At 37.2% G+C, this 17,744-nt stretch overlaps 1 protein-coding gene across 6 annotated transcripts in view; it reads right to left on the reverse strand.

Annotated features, from left to right (window-relative positions):
• Positions 1–2,131: 2,131 nt before the first annotated feature.
• The window catches only part of zfand3 (zinc finger, AN1-type domain 3), a 29,931-nt gene continuing 14,318 nt past the window's right edge, over positions 2,132–17,744 (reverse strand). For 5 of the 6 annotated variants that reach the window (XM_058794976.1, XM_058794973.1, XM_058794978.1 and 2 more), the window contains 5 exons: positions 10,213–10,253; positions 9,938–10,117; positions 9,445–9,510; positions 7,051–7,218; positions 2,132–3,616 (listed from right to left, as the gene is read on the reverse strand). In XM_058794976.1, coding sequence (XP_058650959.1) covers positions 3,462–3,616; positions 7,051–7,218; positions 9,445–9,510; positions 9,938–10,117; positions 10,213–10,240 — 597 coding nt within the window. In that variant the 5' untranslated portion in view covers positions 10,241–10,253 and the 3' untranslated portion in view covers positions 2,132–3,461. Of the gene's footprint in view, positions 3,617–5,687; positions 5,780–7,050; positions 7,219–9,444; positions 9,511–9,937; positions 10,118–10,212; positions 10,254–17,744 lie in introns of all 6 variants that reach the window. The other variant, XR_009273831.1, reaches the window with a different exon arrangement.

Raw genomic sequence — 17,744 nt, forward strand, 5'->3', positions numbered from 1 at the left:
TCATTACTCCAGTCTTCAGTATCACATCATCCTTCAGCAATCATTCTAATATGCTGATTTGCTAAAAAATTTTTTTTAATTAATTATTAATGTTGAAACATTGATAATAGAATTGTTAATTGAATTAATTATTAATTGAAGCACCAATAATAACTGGATAATTGATAATAATGGGCACTATGTCAGCCTATTAGAATGATTTGAATTCTATTTTTAATATTTTTACTTTATTTTACTTCTATTGTATTATAATACACACACACACACACACACATATATATATATATATATATATATATATTTGAAAACTTAATTTATTTTAATACATATTACTATATATTATTTTGCGGTCTTTGCAGGACTATCACCACAATTCAGGCAAATGTATCTAAACAGATTAAAACCCTGATGTATGTTGTTTTGTTATTTCTAAAAATGAACATTAATTTAAAAAATGAATTAGTGAATAAAAAAAGGAATGTTGCTTTTTACAATCATAATATTAACACACTGACTTTGTATTACAGTTGAAAAGGTCATACAGATATTTAATGCATTTAAAAACAGATGCTTTTCATGCTGCAGGTGCATACATCTTCCCCAATTTATCTAAATTCACTCCATCTAATAGGTCTCATAATAAAAAAAAAAAAGTCAGAAGACATTAAAATGTAGCATATTCACGGAACATGCAGAATTTTATTTATATACCACCGTAGGACGCAACAAATTGTTGGCTGTGCCTGAAATAAAAGTAAAACCCCTCTATTAAGTCACTGGCTGACTTGGCAGTAAGACAGCTGCCTTTGGTTTCAGACAGCCATTATGAGTTCATAGCTGGGCTTAAAGCTTCCAGCCCACCGCAGCCTCCGCTGCGCTCATGGGATCCAGGATCGGAGCTTCTCCACCACAGGTTACACGTCACTGACCTTAAACAGAAGCGCTTTATGAATGGTCGCCGTCAGACCCATATTTGCAGGGCTCATGATGCAGGTTTTGAAGAAACTGGGTCACAGGTGTTCATTCCATCCGGGGGAATTTATGAAGCCATTCCTCCAGCCCACTAATTTCTGTCTGTCCTGCGGTTGTGCTTCCAGCTTTTATGGCTAATCTATTTGTCAAAGGAATTAGTGTTTGGCTTATGCCGGTTTACAATTTTTCTTTTTAACCACATTAAAAATATGAGAATTGTTGTCGGCCCTGTTCCAAATCAGACTCCGTTTACTTGTTGGACCGGCATGCATGTTCAAGCTCTGTCTTTTTCTTTTAGTATCTTCTGCACATAAAAGGTCTGTTACAATTATTTATTATGGCTAAAACCTCTATTGAAGAAAGTTTGTTTACCCAGCGGCCATTTTGGCATTTATATTTAAGTACAGCTTCACCACACACTCAAAAATCTAGGGTCAGTATAAGATATTTTTCAAAGAAGAGGAAGAAATTGCTAGTTATATTCAGCAAAGATGCATTAAGTTAATCAAAAGTGACAGTAAAAACATTTCTATTTCAAATAAACGCTGTTCTTTTGAACGTTCTATTCATTATAATAATGATAATCCTTATTTTCTATAGTGCCTTTCAATGTTACATCTCAAAGTGCTTTACATTAAGTAAAACATTACAAGAACTTCCTTAAGTTTGTTCATCATTAGTTTTCACAAAAATATTAAGCATTGCAACTGTCTTCAACTGATGATAAATGTTTCTTGAGCAGCAAATCGGTACATTAGAATGATTTCTGAAGGATCATGTTACTAAAGACTGGAGTAATGATGCTAAAAAAATCAGCTTTTCATCACAGGAATAAATTACATTTTACATTACATTAAAATAGAAAGTGGTTATTTTAAATTGTAAAAATATTTTACAATATTACTGTTTTTACAGTTTTTTTTAATCCAATAAATGCAGCCTTGGTGAACATAAAAAATTTCATTCCAAAACATTAAAAAACCTATATTGACCCCAAACTTGGTAGTGTATTAGTATATTTATGAATTCTTCGCATATTTCATTCTACAGCTGTTTAAATCAACATGTTTTTGCACAAACTCTGTGTATGTAAATGAAAAACACTCTTAATATACTAAAAAAACAAAAAAAAAGAAAGAAAAGAAAAGCATACCACACATCCTCTAATCCAGTTTTATTCTTTTTCAGCAAAAGAGGAAAGGAAAAAAAGGAAAACAAGAAAACAAAAAAAGAAAGGCTACAGAATTTTATCTTATCCATATCTTCGTTTTTTGTATGTTTTTTTAATGTTAACCTAAAAAGGACAAAGTAATGCAGCTCTATGCTTAGAGTGAGAGTTAACCAGAAACACAAAGGAGGTTAAATAAGGATTTTTCTTAAGATACACAATATTCATCTCTTTTCTTCAGTTCTGTCCATGTCGACATCTCAACAGAAAACCAGTCAAAGTAATAATAATAAAAAATTTTAAACAAAACAAAAAAAAAAGCGCAGGTAAATTGAGGCTCCGCCTTCCTCGTTCCCACCAGAGCTGAACACATCCCTCCATAATGCATGTGAGGGAGGGAAGGAAAGAAAGAAAAACAAAAGAGAACGCATCAAGAGAATATAGAAAGAAAGGTTAGCATGAGCAGGCAGGAGAAAGTACAGGAACTAGTGAGAATGAAGGAGAGAAAGCCAGAAAAAAGGGCAAAAAAAGCCACCGAGATCTTCAGCTGCTTTAAAAGAGGCAGAGTGCATGATGCAAGGGCTGATGGGAGTCGTACGAGGTTACAGAGTGTGTTTATTCAGACCTGAACGAACTAGTTCTCAGATGAGCTGTGGGCGGCCCTTTCCCAACCGAACCCAAACCGAAGGGTACCGTCTGGTTTCGCCTCGGCCCTCGTGCCGAGCGGCGTTTGAAAACACGGCTGTAAGTGCATATGTGAGTGTGAGTGTACGCCAGTGAAACGGGCACGGCTCTGACGCGGCTCGAGCCCACGGGCCGCGGCAGAGCCGGCCTTTCTTTTTCGTTTTGTCCCGGGACGGGGTGACTCATGCGGATCCAGGTCGCCCCCCCTTCCCTCGGTCGGTGTCTGTCATCGCAACGTCCGGAGCAGAAGTTCCCAGAGGTCTCGATCGATCGATGTGTTTCCCCTGGAGTCGATCGCAGCCTCCGAGACGAGAGCAGTTCTCCAAAATACAGACCGCCAAATTCGTCTGACCTGCTGACCTGCGTTCGGAGGTGTGTGGAAGGACAGATAACAGAAAGTTAAGGCTGTGCGGGTCGCCTGTGTGTGATGAGCACGAGGCTACTGAGAGGGGTCACAGGTCAGAGGTCAGAGGTCAAGCAGGGGTGTAGGTCCTCTGAGATGTGTTGGAGGAAAAAAGATGCCACTAACAGGTGAGTGAGTCGTGTGGTCGGTGGATACGTGTGTGTGTGTGCGTGTGTGTGTGTGTTTGCGAGTGAGTGTGTGTGTGTGTGTGTGTGTGTGTATGCAGGGGGGCGTTCAAGAGCACTCCTCTCCGATGCGCTGGCAGGTTCGGCCCACCTTGCGGTCCAGTTTCACCATCTTCAGCACGGCTTCCTCTCGGCCGCGTCCCAGATGGTCAAACATACAGTCGTGTTGCTCCGGCAACCGGTGCAACATGCAGAACACATAACCTGAGAACGAGAGAGAGAGGGAGAGCGATCAGAATGAGATGAAAGTGTTGTATAATCTGCTCAAGGTTGATTTTAATACCACGGCATGTAACACTTGGTTTAACGAATTTTAACAGCATGCTTGAGAGCACGTCTTGTTCCCCACACACCGCCTCTTTGAGACATCGGGAATGGCTCTGAAAAGTCACTAATTACGTCACCGTTAACCCTGCTGAAGTGTCAGCTTTTTTAAATGAACACCAGAGAGCTGGCACAGAGATTATAATGATCTCAGATCATTTCGAAGTAAAAAGAAGTGGAACACTGGCATGATGGGTTGTTGGAGGTGGTTACAAACTGGAACAAGTAAACAGAGCCTACTCCAAGTCTCTATATCCTAAAGCTAAATAGTGTTCGGGCCATCCTTCAGTGCAATTCTATTTAGTGCTTTTTTTGCCATTTTTTAACCTTTCCAAATCTAATTTCAGTTTTTCATTTAGTGTTCAGTTGCAATGAAAATAATTGTGCATCTAGAATGGTTTTCAGCTTAATGAGATGGAAAAACATGAGAAATGAAAAACTAAAATATTTAATAAATAATTTGCAAACAAACAAACAAATAAAAAAAGTTAAAAGTTATCAGCGCAAGTTGCCACCAGGGTGCCATTCATATTATTTAGAAGTGAAACATGACCATTAAAAATGTTTAATAAATATCTCAAATCAAACAAATGTTTTTTTTTTTTTTTTAAATAAAGTTTAAAAAAAATTTAATTCAATAAAATTTAAATAAAATTTAAATTCAATAAAATCTCTTTTTTGGCCATTTATTCTCTCCAAATTCAATTTCAGTTTCAATGTATTATTGGCATAACAAAAATAATATATATATTTATATAAAAATGCTAAATGTTTTATAGTGGAAACAAACACATAATAAAAAATTTTAATTAAAAAAAATAAATAAAGAAGGGCATTCTGCCAGACAAAATGTGCAATGTTAAAATCCCTAACACTACACGGAGAAATTGCTATGCAGACAAACACCACTAACTAAAAATGTGAAAATCATAGGTTGGAAGTGTAAAAACTGTGATGAGATCATTTTAATATAACTAACTAGATTTTAGTGGTGCTTGCAAAATTCACTGTCATGACGCTGGGATCAAATTTCTAATTTTAGCTTAGCTGCATTAGTAGCTAAATAATACGTTTACTGGACATCAAACCCTTTAGACCAAGTTGAGCAATATACATGCTAGCAAACACCACTAACTCTCCACCTTATTCTTCAAAGCGGAAGTAAGCCTATGGGTGAGACTTCCGGTTCATTAGCCGCTATAGGAAATTAATGAAATTAACAAAAAAAAAGGAAAAAGGAAAGAATGTCGTCCCATACTTGGAATTTGTGGTCTGCACTTAACCCATCCAAGTGCACACACACAGCAATGAGAAGTGGACAAACACACACACACACACACCCGGAGCAGTGGGCAGCCAATGCTGCGGTGCCCGGGGAGCAGTTGGGGGTTTGGTGCCTTGCTCAAGGGTCTCACCTCAGTCGTGTATTGAGGGTGGAGAGAGCGCTGGACATTCGCTCCCCCCACCTACAATCCCTGCCAGACCTGAGACTCGAACCCACAACCTTTGGGTTACAAATCCGACTCCCTATCCATTAGGCCACGACTACCCCCCTCCGAAATGGCACCACAAACCAGTGTGTTCATTATTAAAACAATACATTAAAAAAATATTTTTTTAGACACCAATTTGCAATATCAAGCAGTTTTGTACAGCTAATATAGGCTGGACGTGAATGAGACCGGAAGCTAGACCCATTGAATTTACAAATGGCCGTGCCCGCTCTTACGGGAAAAATAAGGTGGATAGGTAGGCAAAACGTAAGCTGACTTCTTAGAGTAAAATCTGTGATCTGAGCTCATTTCCAAGTAAATAAAAATCAGCTCTGCACACGGAGGAGGATCCATTCTGTCTTAAGAGCCTCATTAAGAAGAAAGTCTCGTTAAGCAGTTTAATATATTCATTAATACACATGGTGTTTTTAATGAGTCAGAGATGATTAAAAGCTTACAATGTTTCAATTACTGCAGCCACAGAAGAGCTGCATGGCACTGCACACACCAGTGCATCATGTAGCGCTATTCAGGAGCGACGTCGCTGAAGCTGCAACCACACGGTGAAAAAGAATGTGCATATTTATTATAGATGATCTGTCAGCGTTTGAATTGTCTGATGAGAAAGAAAAACATAACGTGGCGTTGTTCTCACTGACTGCATGCAACCATGAACAAAGCATGATGTGCTGCCTGATTCATGAGAGATTCGCTCAAATGAGGCAGTTCGTATTAATGAATTTATTGAATCAATTAGCAGAGGTCTGAATCAGTCAAACATTTAAAGCAATAGTTCACCCAAAAATGAAAATTAACTGAAAAATTACTCAGAATATCCAAGATGCAAATATGTCGGTGGATTTTCAAGTGATGGTTGATTTTTTCACTGGAGATTATGGATTATGATTATGGCCAGAAGCGATAGTTTCAAGTAAAAACTTCTTCATGAAACATTTGTTTCTTACAAAATGTTAACCGATGGACTGGAGTGGTGTGGATCATTGTGATGTTTTTATCAGCTGTTTGGACTCTCATTCTGATGGCACCCATTCACTGCACTGATAAATGTTCTGATGATGAAACTTACTAAGCTACATCTTGGATGGCCTGACGGTGAGTACATTGGTAGCAAATTAATTTTTTTTTAGGTAAACAATTCCTTTACATTGACTCAGATTACTCATTTACTTGACTGCAGGTTATTATACGTTACTGTACATCCAAACAGATTTTCCTAAAACTCCAAGCAGAGTTTTCGGCGTCAAGTAACGGCAGGAGTCCTGTCTGAGATAAACCCCGGTGGGATAATGACTCAGATGCGAGCTGTCACAGGAACAGTCAGATCCATAAGTGTATTAGCAGAGCAGTGGGAATTGTCATTAGACTGATGACTTACAATACCACCTTCAGTTTAACAAAACAAGACAAAAAATAACTAGCACAGCCAGGAGGACTGATGTTAACTGCGCAATTATGTGTAAATGCTCCCTTTATTTCATTACCTACAGTTAGTGTCTAAAATTTAAATGACAGAGGGGGGTTAAATATACTCCTTTAGTTCTGTAGGGATCTAAAAGTTCTCGCTGAAATTGCAAACAGTCAGGTGAGGAATGAACAAGCCCGCATGGAATCGGCAGAATCGGAAAGCCCATCATTTACATCATTCTGCACGTCTCAGAACTAGTGATGTGATGCGACAAAACTAGAAAACTTTCATTGTCAACAAAGCTGTCCAGACTTCACGCATGCGAATCAGGAAGCATCACAGTTTTGTCACATCATCTCGCAGAAGACACGCCGTAAGATGACAGCCATACTAACCACAGCGACAGGACCCCAGCTCCTGTTGTACAAGCTCCAGTTTGGTTTGGCAGCGATGGCACCGCCGACGGTTCTTCTGCTTGGGAACTCGTGGAGAATCTTCAGAACATGAGGCCTCTCCCACACGAACACGCTTCTCCGGAGACGACTCGCTCTCCGAACCTGAGGCTGAACACACAAACACGCATCGCTATTTGAGGTTTAAAGGATGTAGGCCTGGCTAGGTGCATGCTAAAGTGTTCTGACTGGTTGCTAGTTAGATGCAAAGGTGTAGAGGTCTGCGCGGGACAGTTTTTTTGGTCCCGCTCCCGCGAGGTTATATTCCGCACCCACCAGCTCCCACGATATATTCACTCTTTGTTCACTCGCTGTCCGCTTAGAATAATTTTCTTCCCGACCCGACCGTTCCCGCTAAATTTAGATCTCGTTTCCAGAATCTCGCATTTAAATTTCCTCTACTGAAAGAAAGAGAGATAGGCTAACAAATAAATGTGTAGTCTGCACAAAATTGTATTTGTTATTTTATTAATCTTATCAAGAGTCTTGGATTTATTGACAGCAAAATGTTAAACAAATTTTGTGTCTTAAAAAGTGTATTTTTATTCGTTTTGTCAGGATACAATTCGTTTAACATTTACAACACAATAGGAAAAAGTGTTGCAGAGAAAAAAAAAAAATTTAGGTTGTACAAAAGTTATTTTATTCGTCTTGTCAAAATACTAAATTTGTTTAACATTTTGCTGTTAACACAGTAGGAAAAGTGTCGCAGAGAAAAATAAATAAATAAATACGACACCTGTCATTTAAAATGATAGGCTAAGCAAAATATAAACAAAACCGAGTTGAACGTTATTCAAGGACAGCACATCCTCACTTTGCTCCATCCATATTCTGCTCTGTTACTCATCGACAACCTGCCTGTTCTGTCACCACCGGTGGGCTACAACCTGCTCTGAGGACCGTTATGCACATGCTGCGCGCACAGACCCCGCAAATGAAACGCGTGACGCAGAGAGCACTGGTTCATGCATGCAGCGTGTGCATAACAGTCCTGAGTGCAGGCTGTACCGGTGGTCAATGAGAATAAAGCACAGATATGCTGTTCTGAAAGGACGTCTGGAACAGGATATTGTTAAACCGCCCGCTCCCGTTCAAATTACACCAGAGTTACCGACCGCTACCGAGTTTTATTCGGGAATTTAATCCCGCGTCGCAAGAAATCTTGCGAGAGAGCCGTGGGAATGCAGACCTCTACTAAGGTGTTACCACTCAGTAAGCAAGCCCTTATATGAGTTTATGAATATATAATTTAATATGAGTTTTTCATGTCTATTTAACAGTAGCATTTAAAGGGATAGTTCACAGAAAAATGAAAATTCTGCCATGATTTACTCATCCTCCACTTGTTCCAAACCTGTATGAGTTTCTTTCTTCTGTTGAACACACAAAAAATACATTTTGGAAAATATTCAGAGCCAAATAGTTGCCGGTAACCATTGACTTCCATGGTATTTTTTCCCCATACTAAGGAAATAAATGGCTACCGTCAACTGGTTTGGTTACCATTTAACTTTTTTTTTTTTTCCTCATCAGAAGAAAGAAACTGATAGAGGTTTGAAAGAACTTGAAGGTGAGTCTTGATGTCAGAATTTTAATTTTTAGGTGAACTATCACTTTAAGTAATAAATAATGCACAAATTAATTAAACACTACATAATCTTCACTGTATGAAATAAATACATGATTCTTGTTAAAGCTACAGGAGTTATTCAGCCAAGAGCAGTGAGTCATTCTCTTTTTCATGTGTTGTTTGATTAACGAACAACACAGACAGCAGTACATAGGAGATATATATATATACCACTTAAGAAGTGGGTATAATGTGGAACCACTGCAAAGGGATGTCAGAGGCAGCAGAAAGTATGCATATACACTAGACAGCATCATGGTTTGACCAGCGCTTCAACTCTATTGATTTAGCTCCCTCTGACCTTGGTTAGTCAGTCTAAACCAGAGCTTTCAGTGGTTTTACAACTTTAAAACTGTTCTTTCTTGTGGATGGAGAGGTGGTAAGGAATGTGTAAAGTAATGATGAATCACATTTCTACACTGACTCAGAAAAATTATATTTTGACAATTGGATTTTTAAATTAACAATTATTTTCTCTAAAAAAAAAAAAAAAATTGTAGGATAAATGGTACAACAAAACATTACAGATGAAGATAACTTTTGTGCAATTTGAAACACCTGATTACCTTCAAACCTGCTTTGAGTCTTATAACCACATTTGTATGCTGCTGTACATTTACAACTCAGTTCCTCAGCAGTGTGATGAGCTAGACTATAAAAAGCTGTTAGACACACACATACACAAGAGCGGTGGTGAGGTGTACCTGAGTCGCAGGGTCGTTTTGTAGGAGTGGATAGCGTGCCGCGAGCTGTGTCTGTACTGGAGACTTCTGGGAGAGAGAGAATGATAGAAGATTTAAATTTATGCATTTGGCAAACGCATTTATCCGAAGCGACGTACATTGCATTTATCAGTTCATGCATTCCCTGGAAATCAAACCCATGACATTGGCATTGCTATTTAGGAGCATTTTACCCACTGTTTGAGTACCACTAGTCTATAGCTCTAAGGTTTCAGACTTTCTGGTTGTCCTCAACTCATATTTTGGCATTTGACATTCCCAAAAGTTAATAAACAAACTCATTATAATATGCCAGTGGATCTTTTTCATCTGCAGTATTATGTGTCAGTGGTCTATCATTCTCTATGAGTGCTGTGTGATATTAAAATGATTAGAGCCCATCTGAGACTAGATGCAACGATGAGCGCTGAAATATCATCTCAGTTATTAGAAGACAGAATTTGTGTGTCCTCACCATCCTGTGCAGGAAGAGGCGTGGCTTCTGTTGAGGGCTCTTCAGAGCTGGCTGGCTTGGAGGACAGGGTTTGGCTACTGCTGCTGCTCGTCTCGTTACAGAAGACTGCTGATTGGCTATTGCTTGAGCTGGGGGCGGGCTCTGGAGTGCAGTCCTCGTCTGGCTGTTTCTTCTGTATGTCTGATGGAGAGAACAGAGAGAGCGTGAGAGTCTCCCAGGCACACTGATTCAAGTAGAATTGTAATTATATAGACCATGTGATGAAAGTAACTTACCAGCAAAACATTTAGAGCAAAGGTTCATGGTTTTGCTGGACCTGGAAAGAGGAAAGACGACAAAAGGAGATATTCTTTGAAATACCTGTATAGAGCTAACCCACATCTCTATTATGAAATGACCATCATAAGACCAAAATATTAGTAGTTGCAACCAATACTAATGATATTTCATGATTCTTGATACAGATTTCAATACCACAACAAAACCTAATGTGCTGTGGATTTCCTTTATTTTGAAAACTTAAATATTAATTTATGTACTAAATAAATTTTTTTTAAATAAGATAAGAAATATTTTTAGATTTTAAAAAATGCTTTTAATATCTAGATAAAAAGAAATATTTTTAGATTTTAAAAAATGCTTTTAATATTTAAAATTTTTATATGATAGAATATTTTATATTTCTATTCAATATTGAATATTTTGAAATTGAAATAAAAATAAGTTGTACAAAATTACTCAATTACTCAAAAAGAACAAAGACAAATTAAAAGGTTCCCATGCTTTTTTTTCAATGCATTTCCTGCATGACCCTTCAGTTGTTTGTGATTAATGGATAAAGATGTTAATAAATAAATTGGATTCAGAAATATTGATTCCGATCAGATTCATTTGACTCACTGAAAAGACCTCAAAAAGTCTCGAAAGGACAATAAGCTCACACAACAAACAACACTATGGCTTGCAATCAAATTTACCTCTACACAAAAGCAATCCCTATTTAATGAGATATTTTAGTGGGGACATTTGAAAAACAAATCTGAATTGTTTGCAGTGTGAACAAAGCCTCAGACGCCTCTTCAGTGGAGAGCTCTTCACTGTTCTTTACCTGCAGGCTGAGGGTGGCGACATATCAAACACTTTATTTACACACATGCAGACAGCTATTGCACTTCCTGCATGCGCCTCGAAACTCTCTGTCAGAATGACACAGGTTAGCAAGGAAAACAACATCAACAGACCTTCTTCAGCACAATCAAGAGCAATCATAATCAGCGCCCAATCAAGGAGGCGGAAGGAAGCATGGGGAGAGAACAGGGCATTGTGGGTAGGAATAATGCATATTAAGAAGATGAGCAGCATGAAGAGCACATCACTACATGAACATACCGAAGGGGTAGCCATGCGTGTATGAGCAATAAAAAGGTTTTATTGACAGTGCTGATTGAGTAACATGCATGGCGGTTGTCCTTGAAATAAGCTGAAATGGTTAAATCTGTCGAAACACATCAGGTGCCTCCTGAGCACTATGACTGGCTGATCAATGCTATAATGCCCACCTACTAAACGTCACCCACAAATCAGCTCAAATAGATCACACTGGTGGAATAATCAAGTAATTACAGAGTAAACAACTCAACCAATTCAACTCTTCACCACTTTCGATCAAATAAAAAAAAATGTAACGAACATAAGAATCAGTGAATGAGTTCATTTTGAGCAGCCACTTGGCTCGATTAAATAAAGCAACACTCCATACTTGCGACTTTCATTACCCTTGCAATGTTTACCAAGGATTTGCTGGCAAATTATCTAAAAAAAGAGGATGATTATCAATAATTAAAGCTATATAATGACAGCTAGTAGTAACAAAAAAGATACTTGCTACTATATTATGTAGCTATTGAATAAATGATTGCATAAAAAGTAAGTTAAAAAGTTGTTTTGCAATAGATAAAAGTATCCTATCATGTATGCAAAATTAACTGTAAAAATTGTAAATGATTACATAAAAGTAAAAAATATATTTTTTTAGATATAAACCTTAGTAAAATGAATCAAATTGTAAATGATTGCATGAAAAAAAAAAAAAAAATCCAAAAAGGCAAGAGATAATTAATTAAAATATCTTTGATCAAATAAATCTTCAAAATAACAATTGTAAAAATAACATAAAAAGATATTAGCAATGCCTTAAACTTCTGTTGGATAAAACAACAAAACACACACACAAAACATACATATTTTACACAAATTGTGCAGCCAAACTTTTTAGATTTTTTTAGGAAATGCAACAATGTGTGTGTGTGTGTGTGTGTGCGTGCGTGTGTGTGTGTGCGTGGTCTTCCTCGGTCACATGACTCCAAGCCAATCAAGCCGGCCTCTTTCCGGATTAATCTGACATCTCCTGTTAAATGTCACCTGCAATTACGACTTGTGAAAAGAGGCAACAGCCCAATCAAGACTCCAGTGCACACACACCTCAGCCCACCTTCTGAAGAGTCACTGTGTGTGTGGCATATTCAACAAATCACATCACACCACTAATCAAGCCATTTTACTAAATAACCACAATAACACAATCTAATTCAGAGACGTGATTGATGCAGCGCTTCCGACAGAATGAACCCACCCGCCAATAATTGGCTCTAACTACATACTAAACAAAACAACATTAACATTTTAATGTTGTAAGTTTTAATTAATTTAAAAAAAAAAAACTTTTTTTCAAAAACAGCAAATGTGTATCTTCAAAAGATGATGTAATATCTACTATTACTCTAAGCAAAGTCTCAAACACTTTCAAAAAGCAACTCAAATTTGGGAGTCTTTTAGACTGATTGATAGGGACAGTTCACCCAAAACTGAAAATTCGGTCATCATTTACCCTCAAATTGTTCTAAAAAGTATCCATCTCTTGTTGAACAGAATGTTGGTAACCAAACAGTTGCTGGTAGCCACTTACTTCTATCCACCTTATTTTTCAACGTGGAAGTAAGCAGTTTTCTGTGAATGTGCGAGACTTCCGGTTCATTAGCCGCTAACGAGAAGAATAACAACGTGCAGTAAACGCGAAAACTGTTTGCACTACAAACCAGTTTGTTTATCATTAAGATAATAGATTAAAATAATATAAGACAAGACACACCAGTTGGCAATATCAAGTAGCAAAACGAGCTGTATTGTACAGCTAAAAATAGCTGGAAGCGGGTGACACCGGAAGCTAGACACATGAAATTTACAAATGGCTGCGCCCACTCTTACGGGAAAAATGGTGGATAGTATGGGGGGTGGGATACTATGGAAGCCAATGGCTACCAGCAACTGTTTGGTTACTAACATACTTCAAAATATCATCATCTGTGTTCAAAAGAAGAAACAAACTTCAACAGGTTTGGAAGAACATAAGGCTGAGTAAATGACCATTTTTATTTTTGAGTGAACTACTAAAATAACTAGATTTATATATTTATTTGTATTATTTCATCAAACAGTCTTTCCTCGCCACATTCAACATAATTATGTTTGATAGGGCAAGCATCAATTTTATTGGTCATATTTGGGGTTAGGAAATTAAAACCCCAAATATTAAATGAATAATAATATGTGTAGTCTTGTTTTCTTCTTCCTCCCTGGGTAGGGATGGTTAAGGTTTGGGGTTTGACACGGTAAGGACATTTTGTTGCAGGTTGATCAGTTCGATGTGAATGTATTTCATATTGTCCTGACAAAATGCCAATAAAAAAAGATTAGAAATAATAAGTGTATGAGATCAACATCTACAGCGCCTCAGCAAGCATCAAGAATGTTGCATGTTTTAAAAAGTAGCTGCTGTTCAAGGTCTGATATTACTGCACTTACCTTGAACAGAAAATTACAGCAACATTGAAATGGTGAAGGCTTTCTTTAGAAATAATGAGAGTATTCTGTGGGAATCACAGGGGACGGCGCATCCAAACACAACAGATGATCTCACTATGCACACTTATTCCCTGCCCGCACCAGCTCCCAAAAGATAATGCATGCTTGAAAATGAGAAGACCGACGTGCTAACAGGTGTTAAAATGGAAGATGCCAGATGGAAGTTCGGAAATGGGATGAAAAATGAAACGCCACTGCTGCTCTTCACACTTCAGGCCCTCTGAACTGCGGCGCCCTCTATCTACGCGCACAGAGAAATGTCTATAGAACAGTAAAGATTTTGCTTTGACGTTTATACCAGACATTTTTGTTACGAATCATTTGATCGTCTGGCTTGCATCCATATAGTTCTAAACAAAAACTTAAATATGATAAAGTGAAATTACACATTTAATTCACTAGATCATCCATGAATAAACATTATTTTATTTCATCAATTTTCCAGCAAAATAGCTATAATTTGACATATACTGTTAACATGACATAAAATTACCTTAAAGGGATAGTTAACCCAAAAATTAAAATTCTGTCATCACAAACAAAAGAAAAAAAAGAATGTAACCAAATAGTTAACGGTCCCCATTGACTTTCATTGTATTTTTCCATAATATGGAAGTTAATGTGTTCCAGCATTGGTTAAACACATTGTTCAATATATCTTCTTTTATGTTCAACAGAAGAAAGAAACTCAAATAGGGTTCGGAACAACTTGAGGGTGAGTAAATTATGACATAACTGTCATCTTTTTGGGGTGAACTACCCTTTTAATAAAATATTTGAATTGAAGTTTTGAATCAACGCAGTGGCCTGTTTTGTTTCTTAACTATTGTCTTTACTTGTACCCCATCTAATAGTTAACCACATTTTCAGATAACATGCACTAAAGATAGGCTGAGTTTACTCACGTGACTTACCATCAGATACTTCATAGCCGTTGGTTTAATCTTGACATGTTAGTGAGGATGTGCTGTTGTTTTACAGTTCAAGTAGGTGTGCACAATTTTTCTTGACACTGGTTATCAAAACAGAGCTGCATTTGCTTGTGTCATTCAACACCAGTCGGGCAAGTCTACACAAGGTTGAGGGAAGAACCACTCACGTTTTGAGACTGCTTTTACACATGCAACAGGTTAGCCGAAACCTTTCCCTCAAGTATCGGTTTACTTGGTTTTATGTTTTGCCCAATCAAAATAACTAGCTTACGAAAGCTTGTCGGTTTAATGCATGCCAGGGATAACAAATATAGGCCTATACTTCAGATTTTGATGAAAAACAAGACCACTGACATTAGTGACATTAGATGCCATTAGTATTTTAAGCAAACTGCAATTTAGTCCACATTAGACCATTCAAACTAAAGCTAAAACCAGATATAACAGGTAAATGTTCATATTGGTGCAGCAAAATACCAAGAGAAATAAAGCATGGAGAATATTTGTAAGAAAATTATTTATATAACAGAGGCTGTGAGTCTTCATTTGACCATCTGAGTAAAATTATACATCTGGAAATTTAGAAAACAAATTAAAACATGAATTTGGCCTAGAATGGCTTAAATTATTTTTTAACAACAATTCTGACCCAACAGGTATTAAAACCATTTGTACACTAATAATGCTGAAATACAGTAAAAGTTGCACAGTTTTATACTAAACAATCTAGGGCTGCAACTAACGATTATTTTAATAATCGATTAATCTGTCGATTATTTTTTCGATTAATCGATGAATCGGATAAAAAAAGAAAAGCATTCATTTCCAACCCTTTATTCAAAAACAGAACTAAAATCTTTAGAAAGTGCACAAACATGTTGGTCCTTGAACATCCCTGAGCTGTTATAATAATAATAAAATAAAATAAAATGGACTAACACAAAAACATACACATGTATGGGGGGTGCAAAAATTAAATAATTTAACAACACTGCGTCGTTAGCGTTGGTATTGTATCAGACACTTGCATTTAACATTATATGAAAATCAAGCTCAAATGGAGTTAATAATGTTTTGACCAGAGAATGACGGAGATGGAGTGTTTTGTCTGTCATTAGAACGGCTGTAACTGTTATCTGAAGCAGCAAGTGCATTATGCTTTCATCAACTTTTACAGGTTATATAACTTTGATTGTAGCTATATGGGCGCTTAGTTTTTCTTGTTGTTTAATACACTTGGCCAAAATCTCAAATTAAGCGCTTATGCACATAATGCACAGGATATTTAAAACGTATATAGACAGCAAATAACTAATTCTTCTCCACTCTTCAAACACACAAAAACATTATCCTTTACTGACATAGTGTTTGAGTAAAGAAAACGCTGTACTATTCAAACACCAATTATTTATTCACCCTTGCATTGCGAAAAAGCAGAGATCTCATCTTCTCCAGGCTGTGCGCGCGTCAATCTGAACGGAGGCGGGGTGAAGTTACGAGGTCTAGCTGAGAGCTTGATGATCCAATGGCGTTACAGTTTTACTGACAAGTTATTTTAATGCTTATCATTGGTTTACTACTTTTAAAACTCTCTGATTTAAAATAATAAAACGAATTATAAGCGACTCAAGTTTGGATAATTTTTCACAGCACCTGACTGGGCTAGGGTATGGCAACTGCCATACGCAAACGCCGCCCTGCTCCCACACCTTGGATGACTTGGGTCGCACGGATTTCTCTGCCTCCGCCATATCTTTCCTCTACCTCCGCTCGTTTTTTTTTTTTTTTATTTATGAGGCGCCAAACTCTGCTAGCATCCGTGCGCGAGAGAGACCGAGTGTGTTCACTCCGCTCCGCGCTCAACTAAAGTGTTTTTTTTTTTTTTTTTTAATAATCAAACGTCTCCGCGTCGCGCGACACAACGAATCGATTATGAAATTCGTTGCCAACGCTTTTAGTAATCGATTTTTATCGATTTAATCGATTCGTTGTTGCAGCCCTAAAACAATCACAAGAATGCGGTTTAATCATTGTCATTGATGTGCACCAATACACCAAAAACCGTAAAACAACAACTACCAGATCGTTTTTGCACAGTAAACAAAGCAGAAAGCAACAACACAAACAACTGGGCAGCTTTAACTGAATGACAAATGAATCGAACTTTACAAATCATAATTTACTCACCCTAATGTCATTCGCAAACTGTATGATACCGAATAATGCAAATATTGTCATCTTGGCCTCTTTAATCACATAAAACTACTTGATGTCTTCAGTCAAGTGGACTTCTATCATACCTAAAATTGTGGTTTCTTTGGTGCTTGCAGTTATTTTAAAATAAAAACACACCTTTTTAGGACATTTACTGTCTCATTTCTTATATCTCTGCACAAAGCAAACCAGTCAGTCTATTAAAGTCCGAGTCTGAATGGGATAAACAGTCAAGGAATCAAAATAGAGATGGACTGTGGTTTAAATCTTCAGGATACACAGCCATCAAAAGCCAGATATTATGTGCTATGTTAACATCCAGTTTCAAATCTCATGTTCATCTTCAATGACAGCAACTGTGTCACTTGAATAAAGAGTCCAAAATAAACCACTGCTATAATCTATTTGAGTCTTTCAGTCACACAAACATGACACATTTAAAGAAGAGAGCTGAAAATGACTACAGTGATCATAATGATGATGAAGAGACCAATTTGTAGATTATTCATCATGTGTCATCATATTTGTCTACTAAAATACACACACCTATGCACACTCACAGACACACACCTTCAAATAAACCTTGACTTCAGTCCAGAAAATGCTTCTGAACAAATGACAATGACAGCATGTACTATTGCTATTACTTCTTTTCACTCAAACTTCATCTTAACAGAACCTAACATGAATGCATTGTAGACTTCTGTGAAAAGTAAGATTTCCAGCAAGACAGTTTATGA

This window comes from Onychostoma macrolepis, chromosome 13, assembly GCF_012432095.1.
Source record: "Onychostoma macrolepis isolate SWU-2019 chromosome 13, ASM1243209v1, whole genome shotgun sequence".
Taxonomy (NCBI): Eukaryota; Metazoa; Chordata; class Actinopteri; order Cypriniformes; family Cyprinidae; genus Onychostoma; species Onychostoma macrolepis.